This window comes from Adiantum capillus-veneris, chromosome 4 (genome assembly GCF_014529385.1).
Source record: "Adiantum capillus-veneris isolate H3 chromosome 4, ASM1452938v2, whole genome shotgun sequence".
NCBI lineage: Eukaryota > Viridiplantae > Streptophyta > Polypodiopsida > Polypodiales > Pteridaceae > Adiantum > Adiantum capillus-veneris.
In genome coordinates, this window is record NC_140934.1 from 103,390,679 (window position 1) to 103,408,098 (window position 17,420).

A 17,420-nucleotide genomic window follows, 5' to 3' on the forward strand; every position below is an offset into this window, starting at 1 on the left:
ACTTCACAATTATTACTGATCACCATGCCTTGCGCTATCTGCTTAATAAGCCACAGGTCGCAGGTCGAGTATGGCGATGGCTCCTCCTATTCTAAGAGTTTGATTTGAAGTGGTTCTCCGTCCTGGTAAGCATCATGTAATGGCTGACCACCTCTCTCGCATTCACACAAGTGAAGAAGCTACAAGGATTGCGGATGACTTTCTAGATAGCAGTCTTTTTAAAATAGATACAACACCGGAATGGTATGGCGAGGTCTTACATTTTCTATCTACTGGGCTGTACCCAGAGAAGGCATCTCCACTGTAGAAGAGGGGAGATTGTTGTTGAAGTCCAGGCCTTTTACTCTAATTGGGGGCCAGCTCTACAAATCGGGACCAGATGGTGTTCTGAAGCGTTGTGTCTCGCCTCATGAGGTGGAACATATTCTGGAGGATGCCCACAATGGTCCCACTGGTGGCCATTACCCTGGTCACATCACCGCCCAGAAGATTCTATAGAGTGGTCTATGGTGGCCCTACGTTTTTAAGGATGCAATAGCATATTCTAAGGTTTGTGATGTGTGCCAGCACTGTGGGCCGAAGCCAAGTAAGCAATCCAACCGTCCTCTGTAGGTCTCGATGGCGTGGCTATCTTTTGAGAGATGGGGCTTGGACTTTGTAGGTCCAATATATCCCCCAGCTCAACCAGGTAATCGCAAATATCTGCTAGTGGCTACAGACTATGCAACAAAGTGGGCAGAGGTACTGGCGACAGTAGATTGCACTGGCAATACAATAGCCAAATTTTTATATGAAAATATTTTATGCAGATTTGGATGTCCCTTAGAGATCACCAGTGATAGGGACAGTCATTTTGTCAATGACATGATCTCAACTTTGCTGGCCAATTACAAGATGTTTCATCGCAAGTTGTGCTCTTATTACCTTAGAGCCAATGGGCAAGCCGAGAGCACCAACAAGGTTCTGGTCGCCCTCCTGCGGAAAGCATGTCATCTCCATCCAGCATCGTGGGCTTAGGCTGTGCACGGCACTCTTTGGGCATACCGCACATCTTTCAAAGCAACAACGAATCACACGCCTTTTCAACTCGCTTTCGGCTTGGAAGCCATAGCTCCATTTGAGTTCAACTCCGGATCCCCTAGGGTGGGCAGTCTGCGTGCAAGTTGGGGTATGGAATCTACTTCTATATCCCGTCTCACCTTATTGGATGAAAGCCGCCGTTTAGCTTCACATGATCTGCAAGCGGAGCAACTTCGTCGCAAAGCGTGGCATGATCGCCACCTCAGAAAGCCGAAAATAACGCAAGGCACACTAGTGCTACTCTATCAGGCAAAATATTTAAAAAAAGCAAAGAAGCTGGTTCCAGCTTGGCAAGGGCCCTTCAGAGTAGAGGAAATTTTGCCACAGGGGACTGTCCAGTTAGTCACTTTGGAAGGCGTTCCTTTGCCACTGGTAAATGGCTCCCGGATCAAATGCTATTACTCCTTTGAGTAAAGTGTGCAACTATTCCACAAACTATTCCGCCATCTGTAGGTTCTAGGTCCCATCTCTCTCCTCCCCACTATCTTTCCATCAGAACGGGTGTTCTGTTACTGTCTCAGTTTCTGCTATGTCTGTAAGTTTCCGCCTTTCCTCTAAGATATCTTTTCTCCACTAAGTCTTGGTAATTGGGTATTGTCGTGAACTTCTACAGCCCAATCACTCCTCCTCTAATCATTTCTATCCTCAGTGTTAATTGCTGTTAAGTGCTAAGATCTTTCCAGTTCGAGAGTCTCCAAAAGTCGTGGTTTTGTTCAGATTGAACAAGTGTAATTGCTTAGATGGCGATTGAGACAGGGATAACATGTAATCAAGGACTTGGACTTGATGAGGCTCACAATGCAAAACTCTCTATGTGAAGAATATGGTGGAGTATGTCAAAAATATTTTGGTCCCACTAGCAATACTAGCTGCAGGAATCGGCCATTAGAGTTCTGGACTTTGCATCTGACCACTGCATCCTTCTCTTCTCGGTTATCTGCCCTACTCTCCCTCACCCCCTCGACTCTAACTTACCCTAACGCCCTCCCCTTAAATTCTCGACCCTACCCTCCCCTTACTTCCCTCGCCCCTACCCTACCTAACACCCCTCGCCCCTACCCTCCCTCAATCCCCTCGCCCTACCCACTTTATCTACCCTCGCCCCTACCCTACCCCACCCCCTCTCGCCCCTACCCTCTAACCACCCCCTCGCCCCTACCCACCCTCAACCCCTCGCCCCTACCCTACCCCACCCCCTCTCGCCCCTACCCTCTAACCACCCCCCTCGCCCCTATCCACCCTCACCCCCTCGCCCCTACCCACCTTCAACCCCCTCGCCCCTACCCTCGCCCTACCCACTCTCAATCCCCTCGCCCCTATCCACCCTCACCCCCTCGCCCCTACCCACCCTCACCCCCCTCGCCCCTACCCACTCCCTTTCTACCCTCGTCCCTACCCTCCCTCTTCACTTGCCCCTATCCAATCTCTACCCTCACCCCTACCCTCCTCCTCGCCCCTACCCCAACCCAACCCCCGCCTTACTTCCCTCGCCCTTACCCTACCCAAATCCCTCGTCCTCACTAGTCCCCTCGCCCAAACTCCTCTTCCTGCATCGTTCGCCTGTATCAAGCGCTTTGTTGAAAGCATCGTCAGCTGCATCCATCGCTTTTTCCATCGCTTTTTGAAAGTACAGGCTAGTACTCGCCTCTTGCTTAATCAAGCTTTTCCAAGTAATAAGCTTTTCGGGTATAGCTTTTGGGAAATAGTATACTCCAACTACAACGCTACACCTCTCATCTCTGAATCTGGGCGTTCCAGAGTTCGCCCTGCACACTACACATTGACCAAGCCAGGGAGCTAGCTTTACGATGGCTGGTACAAGCAAACAAGTAAGGAAGAAGAAAGCTCTCTCTCCAGAGAGGCCAACTCAGACATCCCAAAGTTCTGCAGAGGAAGAGGATGTGGATACCTCCAGCCATGGCCTCACCGATGTTTCTTCCACTGATCACAGTGATGAAAATTACAAGGCGTCCGACTCGAGCTCTGCTTCCGACTCAGAATCTTCTAGCAAAGAGGAAGAGGAAGAGGATGATGAAGAAGAAGAAGCTATAAAGAACCAAAAGAAGAGGAAAGCCATCATGCAGGTATTGAGTCATCAAATTCCTCGGCCTCCTTCTTCCAAGACCCAAACCAAGTTCACACTAAACTTCCATCTGCAGCAGCCTCATCCGTCTCTTAGAGAAGTCTTATCAAAAGACCAGCTACACAAGCTAGGTCTGTCAACATTAGCAGACACCGATCTGCCTTCAGATATTCCCATGGATGTGGTGCATGCACTCCTCAAGTTTTTTCCCAAAGTCAAAGGACACCCACTGACTGCTACACGAATTGGTAACGCTTTGGGGATGACAACCTTTCCGGCAGTCAAACCAGCTACGAGAACCTATTCACAACTTTCGAAAGATGCGACAATCGAGGCATGCAAACTTCAAAGAGCTACTTAGTACGAGTCATGTTGATTATGCAAAGAATAAAAAGCTCTGGGCCATTTTCAAGTATTATTTTTTGGTCAGAGATCCTAAAGTCAGCAACGGCAAGATCAAGGGCAAGGGCAAGGACAGATGTGACGTGCCTACTATATTCTCTCACTGCGAAGGCCTATACTGCCTCATCCACACCATCCCATGTGGCTTTCATCAAATTTTATTTACCTCTTTACAGTCGCGGGCAAAACGATTCAGAGCTCAGGTGCAATCTGTGCAATCTAGCTTTCAATGCTTCGCAGCTCCGATGTTGGCATGGGTCATTAATATACCTGTTAGTCCTATGGATGTGGATTCGGCGATGCGGCGTAAAAGCTCTAAGGGAAAAGGGAAAGATATTGAACAAACAATGGATCTATCTGAAAAGCCAAAGAAAAAGAGAGCAAAGGTAGTGAAGGACACAATAGAATCTTTGGTATCCCTGCCAGTTTCGGAAAGCCAACAGCTTCGAGTGAAGCAACCAGTTCGACGTTCCTCACCCACCATCTCTACGTCGACAGAGAGGCATGCGCCTAGTCCACTACGAGCAGTGCCACTTGCCAGATCTCTTCACCCTGACACTGTTACAGGACCTTCCACAGGGTCGGACTCTACATTATTTTTTAGGCTATCTGAGGATATATTGCAAGAGTCTAGGCAAGCCCTTGCCACCATTGAGCTGGGAGCAGAGCGTTTAGCGGCCACACACCAGCGTCACGCAGCTATGGAGGGAGCTCTGAAGGTTGCTGAGAGCGCCATCGCTGATAGGGATGCCACTATTTTCGCACTCCAACAGGCCCTGATGTTAAAGTCTCAAGTGATTAGTGACCTTCAGAATCAACTACAAGGATTAAGAGAATTGTTGTTACATGAAAATAGGGCAACGCAGCCTACGATGATGGGTATGGGATATGGGTGGACTGGAGCAGGTACACCAGTGCAACATGCAGCAACGTGCAGCAACGGGTCCTTCTCAGCAGTTTATGGGACTTTACTTACAGACTCCAGTTCCCGTTCAGTACTACAATCAACAACAACAACAGTATCCTCCTCCTCAGGGGTTTCAGTCTTCACCATTGCCTCAGATGCAAAATATGACTTGTTGTGATGGAGTTGCTGGAGCAAATCGCCATGGCTGTGTTACTCGACGTCCTCAGTACACTACAGGACAGGTGCTACCATCTGCTCAGCAGCAGGTGGCTGGTCATTTCTCAGGAAACACACTTATTGACAGGAGAGCTCACATACAGCAAGGCCCCACAATCGATTTGATGGCTCCACCTCCAGAGGCTGATACTTCGGAGGCAACAGTGGCCACCACTCTATCTCTTGGATGACAGATTCAAGAGCTCACCATTGTACATACTAGTAGTTTTCTTTCACAGTTTCAGTCTTTATCTCACGGAGACGGTGAGCGGTCTTGTGGCGGGTAACCTGTAGTAGTAGGGCTACAGTGTCACTTCACAGGACAGGCAGACAGTTGGACAGTTACCTACAGTTGGTCTGGTTCGCACTAGACGGACCCTTTGGGCTGGGAGTGACACGTGGCAGGGTACCTACGGTGGTCTAGTGGACATCGTGGCCAGGTCACCACCACCACTCAGTTTGGAGATAGACTTAGCTGACTAGACATTTATGAGCCGTTGGTGGCTCTTTATGGTTGTACATATGAGTAGTCGTTTTGGGCCAGTTCTATTATCTTGTACGTAGTCGTCTAGAGCGAGTCTTACACAGAGCACTGCTTCACCATCCCAGCACATCTGAGCCTCGACACCCCATTTGTACCTGTGAGTCCTAGGCTGGAGCTGAGTGTGCTGCCACGCCAGAGTATGTACATGGTTCTTTGAGCTAGTCGAGTCCACATGTTCTGGTCCACTGTTGTGTCTCTGTTGTTATCCATTGTTTTTGTGTTTCATTCTGTTTGAGAGAGTTTCCATTTGTTTGAGTGAGATTGTCATGCACATTGCCCTGAGGGACACCCACACTGTAGAGAGCACGACACATTATCCGCGCTACAATGAGGCTTGAAGTTGAGCCACTTGAGTCTTGAGCCTTGGGTGCTCTTAAATAGAAAGCCTCCCCCCAAAGTGAAATGCCCCTAGAGCCTAAACGGCCTCATGAAAATTTGAAATTCAAATTTGAAACGTCGCGCCGCTGCCCACGTGGCCCCTTCCCGCGTCCCATCCAGACTTGTCACCGGGGACGTGCGTCTTAGGACACGTCCCACCCCCGCCCCCGCCCCTGCCCTGTGTGATGACACGGCTCCGTTCCAATTTGGCACCCCGTCCCAGCGTCCCCCGCCTCGTCCCTGTAGTTAAGGGCTGCGTTCCCCCCTCCCCTATTTCTATGATTTGTTCTCCGAGATGCACACCCACCTTTTGTATATGTACCCCTTAGGCTCTTGATACCCACCTTTTAGAGCTGTAGTAGTGTTTTTATTTAGTTAGTTTCATTCTTTTATTCAGACCTTGTATCAAATTCATCATGAGGAAACTCTTTGGTCTCATAGGTTATTTTGGCCTTTAGAAGATGTTAATATAACATTTTATTTTCTTTCATTTTCTCTTTCATACATCGAGGCATATAAGTAGTAGAGCCCCATTTACATTAGTTAGAGGGCGAGCGGAGGTGGTCGACTTATATGTATACCAAGCTTGGGATAACTTTTACAAACACCACAGGCTGCTTCACATCGCTAGTGCAGCCAGAGATAGGCTCGCTAGAGGGTGTGATGCATTGGCGATGCTAGAGGGACACTACCACCCAGCACAGTGCCCACGCACGAGAAGGTGGCTTTTTGACACTAATCACTCTCAACATTATGTATGTAGCAGTATTTTGGGCACTTGGACTTACACCCTTCTAGTGGACACAGATTGGGAGATCACATATTATGATGATATCGCACCTTATCTGCAGCAAACCCTTTATAAGTTAGTGGGAACTAGAGAAACAACTCAAAAGGGGAAAAGTGGACACATGGCAGCTCCAGGTGGATTTTCCACTTCCATCAGCAAGAGGGGGCGCCCAATTTGAGAGTTGAGGCTGATTTTTGCAACTGAGTGACCTACAGTGTGTCTGTGTGTGAGTAGTGGGTGCAGGTCTACAGCTTTAATGGAAAGCTTGCCTTCTCCTTTGCCTCATGTAGCGTGATGATATGCTCTCATACATCTCTCTCGCCCCTTTGCATATATCGTAATGTCCCACTAGTTGGGCTATTCAGATGATCATGTACAGTTATGTGGGTTTTATGCGTGTTTGCTAAGGCAAGAGACTTCTAAACAGGAACCGGATTAGCTAATTGCTAATCACCTGCAGGTACGCACAGCCCCATTGCGAAGGAACGTGAATTTGGAGAGTTTTCTCGCGAGAAAACTCCTCCAAATCATAGGGCAATTGTCCCATTGCAGCGAGAGGTCTTGGGGAACGTGTTGATGCGTTAGCTCCGTCCGAAATGACCCAAAACAAAGAAATACAGCCGACTGTGTAAAATTGCAGGTTTAGGGTTTTGCTCCTAAAGTGCACCAGAAGCTTCGGGGAAGCTAGAGTGTGGTTGTACAGGAGTTCGGGTACTTTTTAGAGGCTGTAGCAGTGAAAAACAGCGCTCTGCTTTTTCTCACCAGCCCACAGAAAAGCTCCATAATTGCATGGGAAGTCACCCCTGACTTGTACTTTTGGTCTATACAGGTTATAAGCCGTTATGCTACCGAAATTGGGCCGAATTCCGAAATTACAGCCCTAGACAGGTTTGGACAGCTTGTGAAGTTGCTCGGGGATTTCCCATCTCAATCAAATAAAGAAATATGGCAAGGGGCCCCTATTTTGTGGCCCAACAGGGTGTCGGTCATCAATGCGTAGGGCATTCTAGCCGTTGGACGCAAGTGTTGAATCTCTCTCTTTTCCATCAGTACTCTGTGTAATTAACAGGTTGTAGATTTGGTAATGCCCTTTACTGTGTATTGGCTGGTTATGCCCACCCCCGTCCCTACTCACCTCCACCCCCCAACTCCCTACCCACCCTATCTTGCCCCTATCCTCTCCCCCTCGCCCCTATCTCCCCTCGTCCCTACCCACCTCCTCTCTTCCCCCTCGCCCCTAACCACCCCTACTATCCTACCTCGTTTCTACCCACCCCTGCGGTGCATATATTCCCTCTTCTTTTTAACAGTGTTTCAGTGGTGATGACCACCTTGCTTGACAGGAATGGCAGCTGTATCTTCTTTTGCTTTTGAGTGGTGATGACCACCTTGCGTGACATGTATGGCAGTTGTATCTTCTTTTGCTTCTGAATGATAAACGTGTACTTTCCCTCTCTCCTCACCATTATTTGGCGGGTTTGGCTGAGCATTTATTGGGGATATGTCGTTGGTTTCAACTCTCTTGGTCTACATAGTAGTTTTTAGTGTTTTCTCTCATTGAGACTGTGAGTGGTCTTGTAGCGGGCAACCTATAGGAGGGCCACAATGTCACTGGCATAGGAGAGGCAATTAGTTAGAGTTGGTTTAAAGTTCACAGTGGATGGACTCTCGCTTGGACAGTGACATGTGGTAGGGATACGGGTGGTGGTCTAGTGGACATCATGGTTAGATCACAACCACCACCACCACAATTTGGAGATAGACTTATTTGGACTGGGATATTTTGCTAGCCTTCGGTAGCTCTTTATGATTGTATATATGTGATTGGTTCTAGTCGTCGAGGCATCATCTACTTTCTACGGTCAACGCCTTGAGTCTCGTGTCCTGTGTTCAACAGTGCACATCTGCACTCTCCCTGCACATTGGAGCCTCGACACCCCCATTGTACTTGTGAGTCCTAGGCGTGGAGATGAGTGTGATGCTAGCCAGAGTTTGTACTGGTTTCGTGAGTTAGTCGAGTTCCATGGTGTTCTTAGTCTATTGTTGTGTCTATGAGTTGTTCGTTTCATTGCTGTGCTATGTTTTGCTTGAGTGAGGTTTTCACGCATATTGCATTGAGGAGCACCCAATGTAGAGAGCACGACACACTTTTCCTGCTACATGTTTAACTTTGCAAGCGGATATGGAAGATGCTTTTTCAATAGCATTTGTTTGTGCAGGTGGGTAAAAACGTCTTCACATTGGATTATTGCTATCCATTGTCAGCATTGCAGGTTCTCTCTCTCTCTCTCTCTCTCTCTCTCTCTCTCTCTCTCTCTCTCTCTCTCTCTCTCTCTCTCTCTCAACTTTTTATTTTTTGAAATGACAAAGGATATACCACACATGTACATTAATTTATCTCAGAGACCGACTTTGGCCTTTCGAAAGGGTTAGTAAAATCTCTCTCTCTCTCTCTCTCTCTCTCTCTCTCTCTCTCTCTCTCTCTCTCTCTCTCTCTCTCTCTCTCTCTCTCTCTCTCTCTCTCACGCAGCCCCTCCTCGCTCCCCATCACGCAGCCATCTCTCTCTCTCTCACGCAGACTCACACAGACAAGCTTTAAGCATCTTATCCAAAAGTAGTTGCAGTGGATTGCAGACTGCCAGGAAAATAGCCTGGCGACGTGGATTGCAGACTGCCAGGAAAACAGTCCAGGTGCAATTGCAAGAGAACGCACAGGCACAGCAGTAGGGGGGCGTGCAGCAGCAGGTGCAATTGCAAGGGGCTCTCTCTCCCAGCTGACAGACTCGCGCAGGTGCAACTGCAAGAGAACGCACAGGCGCAGCAGCAGGGGGGAGTGTAGCGGCAGCAGGTACAACTGTAGGAGAGCACGCAGGCACAGCAGCAGGGGGGCGTGTAGGGTGCAACAGCAGAAGGGCGAGCAGGTGCAACAGCAACAGCAGGTGCCTCAGCACGCGAACCTTCATTTTGCTGCAGCGACCTGTTCTTTCACCAGTTTTCTACATTTGCTGCCCGCAGGTACATACAGCAAATTGCAAAAGTTCAAAACACAGGAGGAATTCCCACAGGAACTTTCAATCTCGGCCTTTCCGGATTTTCCGAGTTTTCGCATTCTCAAAATCTTGTATTTTCAGACCTGCAGGGATTTATTTGCAAGGAATTTGGAAACTGCAGAGCTCACAGAAATTGCAAATTGACACATACAGAAAGCAAACATATGCCATGTAGGCTGAATGGGGAAACATATGTATGCATAATGCGGTGCGTATAGGTTGCTCTCTCCTCTCTCTCAGAAAGTGAAACAAATAAGGCAAGACAAATGGCGACGCACTACATGGTCACAAGCAAGAGGATGACAGCCATTGAAAAGGAGTTGAAAGAATGCAAAGCCCACATGGATGAGTGGAAGAAAGAGAAGAATTTAATTCTCGAATGGAAAAAGAGGGAGGAACAGGCGAGGGAACTAGAACGCAAGGAGTTCCGGGATGAAATTCAAGCTTTAAAAAGTAGCATCTCAGCCCTTCGGGAGGAACTAGACGAAACCAAAGAGGGAAGACGCCTTGAAGATGGGGAAATTCAGCCATCAATGATTGACGAGCTGAATAGTATACGAGCACAAGTCAAAGAAATAAAGGAGGAAGGAGAAATGAAGACCTCATGGGTGGAGGTTCTCTCCAAAACGCAAAAGAAAATGGACGAGGCTGAAAAATGGATTGAAGTTGTCAAGAAGGGAAAGGGCAAGGAAATTCCGACTACACCCGACATCATCAACAAAACACTAGAAGAGGAACAACGAAGAAGGGTACGCGCTCTACACGTGAGAGTGACCGGCCTAAAAGATTCAGATAAGGTGGACCAAGAGGTGAAGAGCCTCATGTCCATGATGGGGGTGGAGAAGCCCTCGCACACACAAGCTTGGAGAGTGGGCAAGAAGAGTGAAGGTAATGGGGAGAGTTCAAAAGGACGGGCTCTCATTTTGCACTTTCCCTCCATGGAAGAAAAGAAAGACTTTTTAAAGAAGAGGCCAACCCTCAAGAAAACAGGTATCTTTTTAGGAGATGATCTTACGCTCTCACAGCTTGCACATATGAGAGAGGTCATGCCAGAGATTATAGCAGCAAGGGAGAAGGGGAAGTTAGCTTTCTACAGAAATGGACGAGTAGTGATTACAGAGCACCGCTCTACATGACGGTGCGAGACCTATGGGACCACTCTCAGGATGGCAGTTTGGAACTGTAATGGTTCGTATAGACTTGATGTGGGGGCCTTTGAGGATAGCTTCAGAGACAGAGACATTGTTTTCTACTCAGAGACTCATCAGGCTCCAGGACAGTTGATGCCGCACATATCAGGATACAGATGGGAGACAGCTTGTAGGACATGCACCAGAACTGCGCATGGGACTAGAGGATCAGGAGGTGTAGCAGTTCTTTTCAGAGAGGAGCTCCAACCACTATTGCACATAGTTCGGAGAGATGATCAGGCCAGATACTTGTGGGTGAGGCTGAGGGCAGAGACTGGACGTTTCTTGTACATCGCCATATGCTATTTTCCTCCCAGCACTTCAGTATATGCTTCACCCAGAGGACAGTCTCCTTACTCTGTACTTGATGATGATATCTGGGAGTTCTCCAGAGATGGAGACATCATACTCTTGGGGGATTTCAATGCCCGTACAGGCAGCTCACAGACAGTCTTCTATGACACATCACAGGAGATGCTTAGAGAGCTAGAGCCAGAGGAGTAGTTTAGCCATACTGAATGGCTTAACGACTTTCCCATTGTCTACAGGTTTTACTTGTTTTCCACATAGACATGGGTCCAGCACTGTAGACTATGTTCTGACACATCCGAGCTTTATCTCTCACATTCAGGATTTCACAGTGGGGCCCAGGCCAGTTGGGATAGCAGTAGATCATGCACTTTTAACATTATCAGTCTCCTTTGAGTACAATACATCTCAGGCCTCACGGGGTGGTGGACATACACGCTATACTTTTACACCAGAGACTGACTCAGTATATGTAGAGGAGATACGTAGGCTTTTATGCACATCAGAGCCAGTATACACAGTGGAGGAGATCACATCTATGCTGACAGTGACATTACATGGGGCAGCGACAAAGGCATATCCACACACTCAGCCTGGGCAGAGACGTCGTTCTGGGCACATGCCTCAGAACAACTGGTATGATGAGGAGTGTCGACAGAGGAGAGCTCAGATACAGCGGGACCTTACATTGGGAGTGATCACCTATAGACAGTCTCGCATTGCTACACGACGACTAGTGCGACGGAAGAAGCGAGCTTTCTTGGTCCAGATGGAGCAAGATTTATATCAGCTCTTCCTTAGTAGAGATTCAGGAGAGGCTTGGCGTCTATTCCATGAAAAGTCTCCCCCACCAGTGATTACTTCTACAGAGATATGGGGGCAGTATGCAACATCTTTATACACTGTACCTGGACAACCACCATTACCAGACCCACCACAGCCATGTCCGGCTACGAGCACCTTCTTTACCCTGATATCTATGATTTCTAGGCTGATTAGAGCCAAGGCCTCAGTCCCACATGACATCATACGAGCGGAGCTGGCTGCCCCACCTATGGAGGTTGAGGCACTCACCAGATCAGTATCATTTGTACACAGCTTATGGGACACCACCAGGGACAGGTATGCCAGGCTTGCTCTCGAGTCATCCAGACAGCTGGCATTACAGGGAGATACATCATGTTGGTATGCACAGATGAGCTCATGGTTTCAGAGGCATGGTTTCAGCATGGACAGGCTGCCCCCTTTCCAGTATTCTCTTGATGCACCATCCTTGGCTCTTACACGGATGGAGACTACTAGACTCATTCGGCAGGATCTTATCCAGCTTGATAGCAAGAGGACATGGATAGAACCATCACGGGAGTTGGGTACGAAGAGGGTTTTCTATAGAGAACATCTTCTTCAACTCACAACAGACGGATTTGTCACACGGCCCAGTTACATGGACACACATCTATCTCATAGGTTACGATGTGCTATTGGCCAGATTCGCACATCTTCACACCAGCTTGGGATTGAGACAGGTAGATTCAGAGGCATACCAGCAGACAGTAGGATATGTAAGTTATGCCATGCAGAGCCAGAGACAAAGTTTCACTACATATGTCGCTGCACAGTCTACTATGAGATACGGGGACGCTTTCATTGTCTATTCAGAGATGGTTTTGACTCGTTAGACAGAGTCATGAGATATCAGGATCAAAGATGTCTCGGATTATTCCTACTTGAGATTCAGAGACATAGAGACGCTCTATTGAATGGGCAAAGACAGAGACAGTCCCAGAGACGCATCTCAGATTTCTTTAGTCTGAGTACCACAGAGTCAGAGGGGACACCACCACCAGAGAGCTCGGTTCCCACCCATACACACATCAGCGGTACTCTCATTGATCGAGCTATAGAGTTAGGGAGATCGAGACGACCGCGACTGAGGAGGGGGGCCACGCAGCACCGGCGGAGATTGCGGCAAAGGATCCACAGGATTCTAGCACGACACCCAGAATGTCGATCGGGATAGACTTCATGCTACTGCTATATTGTATCATGGTGACACTTATCCCCACTTTGTACCTTTATGGCATGATACCATTGCTCAGCCTACCAGCCACCCATAGGAGTCGGTAGCACTCCTATCATTTCTTTGTTTGTAGTTTTCTTGTTTGTACCCAGACTTGGTACTAGACTCATCATTGTAATCAGTTGGTCTCATAGGTCATTTTGGCCTCTTGTAGACGTTAATATATCATTTCATTTTCATTTCATTTCTCTCTCTCTCATATAGTGTGATTAACTATATGCTACTCTCTGAAGCAATCATGTATCGCATAAAGAGTTTTACACTTGGCCAATGGAGCTCAGAATCAGACCATGGGACCTTATGTATTGACCTTATATGTACAGAGAGAACTAAGAATGAAAATTTCACCCACAGTGAAGAAAAGTTGTCTCTTTGTATAGATTTCAAACGAGCACTTATGTAGATTGAAATGGTTGAGCAAAAGTTATGGATAACAAAGCTCAAATATGATGCACCATTGGAAACTAAATGGAAAGCTTTTAAGAAAGTTATTTGTTCTTGTTTGGAGGAATGCTTTGCCATAATGGGTGCCAATGTTGTCAACAAAGGTCGATCATACAAGAGGTGGTTTGATAAAGAGTTTTAAGATCCTCGAAAGTGATTGGTAAAGCTAGATGCAACTAAGGACAAAGATAGCTAAAGTGACTTGCATGCATACAAGACACTAATTTAAAAGACGAGAAGATGGAAAGTCACTTGGCAATTTTTCGAGCCCAAGGAAAGGCATGTACATGTGGAAGATTTTGTATAAACCTAAAGGAAAAGTGGGTTGAGAGTCATGGTACCTTAAGTCTTATAGATATATATACGTAATGTAGGTAACTATATGAGCAATCAAATGCTGAAAAGATGCCATGTTATGGTTCACTTCCTTCCCTCTTTTTTTAGAATTGGAGATGTATATTGTGGTCTTTTTTTTTTCCCGAGAAAAAGGTCCTTCTATTAGTTAATGAAACTGCCCATAGGGCTACAACCACCTCTACAAGAGAGGACTACAACAATCATGATGGGGAGACTCTCTTAATGAAAAAACAGCATATGTATAATGAGGCTAAATCAAGAGATGGGAGGAGGGAAAAGTCACACAGGTGGACGGTGGTGCTATCGGAGCACACCTTGGACCATGGTGAAAAAAGGCCCAGGATGCCAGAGTTGAAGGAAAGACTCTCTGCGCTCCCGCCCCGGTCGGAACTGCCTTGGAGTCTCTCAAACTGTCCTCTGAGAGTAGGGATCAGCTCTAGCTAAAGATCCCGAATAGTCTCTGCAGGTGGTACAGGGCGAGCCTCGAAGATGCGGAAGCAGCGGGCCTGCCTGATGAACCAGAGTGTCAGGCCACCGATGAGCTCCCAACACTCCTGTGGAGTAAGCTCTGTAGTAGCAGGTTGGAGTGTAGGTCGACCGCCCTGCATCACTATCATCCTACTGGTGGAAGATAGCTCAAACTGAAGTGCTGGGTCCGTGAGATGGACCAAGCAACTGTCCCCCAAGTGTATTGCCGACCTGTGGAAAGAGCTGGCATCAGTCGAAGGACACGAAGCCACACCTGTTGTGCCAAAGGACAATCCCAAAGACAGTGACGTTGACTCTCCACAAGATGGTCACAAGCTGACATGCGACCGAGAGACCACTATGTACAAGCCAGCTCCCAACTGCTGTAGCTCTGTGTGCAACCAGCCACTGGAACAAAGTGACGCGTCTCGGCTGTCTGAAGTCCCACAACCTGTCACGAGGACGTGGCAACTGCTAACCTTAGTTGTTGGTTTCTTTCCAATGATTTTTGTTTAATTTTTGAGACGCTCTTTTTGAAGTTGTAAATGGTCTAACATTGTATGGCTAATGTGAACGGTAGTTTCACCCGCAGATGGATAGTGGTCGGCACTGGACTTCGTATAGTAAGAGGATGTCTAGACTCAGAGCAAGATCATGTAGGTCCCCCTGTAGCAGGGCTACAGTGTCATTTCACAGGACAGACAGTTGGACAGTTGGTTACACTTGGTCTGGTTCACACTGGACGGACCCTCTGGTCTCGGGAGTGACACGTGGCAGGGTACCTACCGACGGTGGTCTAGTGGACCTCGTGGCCAGGTCACCACATGGCTGACATTTATGAGCCGTTGGTGGCTCTTTATGGTGATATATATGAGTAGTAGCGTTTGGTCAGATTATCTTGTACGTAGTCGTCTAAAGTGGGTCTTTACACAGAGCACGTCTTCACCATCCCGGCACATCTAAGCCTCGACACCCCCATTGTACCTGTGAGTCCTGGGCTGGAGCTGAGTGTGCTGCCACGCCAGAGTCTGTATCAGTCTTTGAGATAGTCGAGTCATATGTTCTAGTCTATTGTTGTGTCTTTGTCTTTGCGAGCTCTGTTGACGTCTATTGTTCCTTTCTGTTCAGTCTGTTTGAGGGAGATTCAGTCTGTTTGAGTGAGATTGTCACGCACATTGCACTGAGGACCACCCACTGTAGAGAGCACGACACATTATCCATGCTACAGGTGCTCTCATTTTGGCGATCACGGTGGGACCTTAACTGAAATCTCACTCCATGAGGTGCAAATCTTGAAGCTAGTTGGGTCTATCTAGCTTCGCGCCTACCTTGCCTAGCTTCGCCGACCTTGCCTTGCACTTCGCCTGGTCTAACTGTTCTCTCGCCCTGGTCCAACCTGTCCTCGTCCCTGGTCTAGACCTCCTGGACCCTCGTCTAGTCCTCCTCGTCCCTGGTCCAGCCTGGTCTAGTCACGCCTGGTCTAGTAGAGTCTAGACCAGTCTTCAGCCAGTTCAAGGTCTTCTTGCCCAAAGGTTGGTTGGATTGGTGGTCACTGCATGACACATAAAAGGCGGTCAGTCGAGCGTGAAAGCGCACTTCTGAGCCCTCTGAAGTACTATAACAGAAGACGACCTTTGGTACCTAGTAGAAGTCCATCAACCTCATCACCTATACCTCCACATACATCACCCATTCCTTCATCTGGTTCCATATCTTCCAGATCACCTTCTCCAGTAAAGCTCTCTCCTATTCTGCTACAGTAGGCTACTGGGCAACAGGCTCAGCAAGGCGCCATGGAGCTGTTGGCTAGCGTTTTGGCTAAGGTAAACATCAAATTCCCTACATTCAAAGGACTCTCTTCAGAAGATGCTAGCGACCATGCAAGGAGGTTTGTATCTCTCTGTAGGGGTCGTGGTCTTAACAGGGAAGATGCTTATTTGGTACTCTTTCCATCCACCTTGGATGGCTTAGCAGACAAATGGTACAGCCAGTTTGCAGAGAACCATTTTGCAACCTGGGCAGCCTTAAGGCAACAGTTCTGTGCAGCTTTCAGGCCTGGTGACTATCAGGAGAAGATGTTGGATGAGTTAGCCAACATGGTGCTCCAGCCAGAGGAGACTTTTGCAGAGCTTATGACTAAGACCAAGTCTCTGGTTGCCAAGCTTCCTCAGCAACCCGGTGAATTCATGGTTAAGAAGTGGGTGGAGAAGGCGCTTCCCAAAACTTCTCAGCAAAAACTACGAGAGAGTCTCCGACCCGACGCCACTCTAGAGGAGTTCATCGCAGCTGCTACGAGGATAGAGGGGGCTAGGAAGCTGTTCACCAACCCCCCTCACATAGAGACCCCCTCTGTGTTTTTGGAAAATCCTTCCGATCCTTTAACTTCTTTACGCAGGGAACTGGAAGCCCTAAAGTTACAGCGAGCTCTTCAAGAGGAGAGGTCCTTCTCTCTTAGACAAGAGAAGCCTCCACATCATGAGGCATTGGAACAGATTAAGCGTGAGCTAGAAGAGCTCAAGTGTCAGCAAGAGACTAAGGCTACGGTTTGGTGTAGCTCATGCCGCTCTACAGGGCACCCGCCACAGGAATGCCCCCTTCGCGTTTACTGCCACTTCTGTGAAAAATCTAGACATGAGGACAAGGATTGTTACTACCTCAAGGGACTACGACAAATACAGCAAAGTCTTGGTCCTTCTCTTCAGCAAGGGCCAGCATTTGCATCCAACATGGTTTCTCCCTGTGACCATCCACACCATATGCCACCTTTGCTGACAGCCCCTCCTATGCAAGGTATGCAGGGCACTTTTCCCTCTCAGAGCTTTTATCATACCCATGCTCCCTCATCACCTCAAAGCTTCTATGCCTCCACCTCTAACTCCATGGAGCAAGGACCACCTCGTCCTTCGACTCGTCCATTGAATCGGCCCATTTTGTGCTACAGAAGCGGAGAATATGGTCATTACCAAAGCAAATGCCCTCTGCCTAAAGGGTCCCCTCCCTGCCATCATTGCCCTGATATGAAGGATCACTACAGTAAGGATTGCCCTAAAATTCGGGCATCCACGGCTTCGAACCCAAGTCAAAGACAGATTGAGTTTGCCTTTCCCAAGCTCAATTTGATA

General features: G+C 48.0%; 1 protein-coding gene across 8 annotated transcripts in view; it reads left to right on the plus strand.

Annotated features, from left to right (window-relative positions):
* The window catches only part of LOC147459719 (uncharacterized), a 196,741-nt gene that overhangs the window by 137,395 nt on the left and 41,926 nt on the right, over positions 1 to 17,420 (plus strand). For 3 of the 8 annotated variants that reach the window (XM_086510945.1, XM_086510939.1, XM_086510944.1), the window contains 2 exons: positions 8,620 to 8,673; positions 8,771 to 8,828. The exons of 1 other annotated variant lie outside the window; for it this stretch is intronic. In XM_086510945.1, the coding sequence (XP_086367071.1) occupies positions 8,620 to 8,673; positions 8,771 to 8,828 (112 nt within the window). Of the gene's footprint in view, positions 1 to 8,619; positions 8,674 to 8,770; positions 8,829 to 17,420 lie in introns of those variants that run through there. 4 more of the 8 variants (XM_086510941.1, XM_086510940.1, XM_086510942.1 and 1 more) reach the window with 2 other exon arrangements.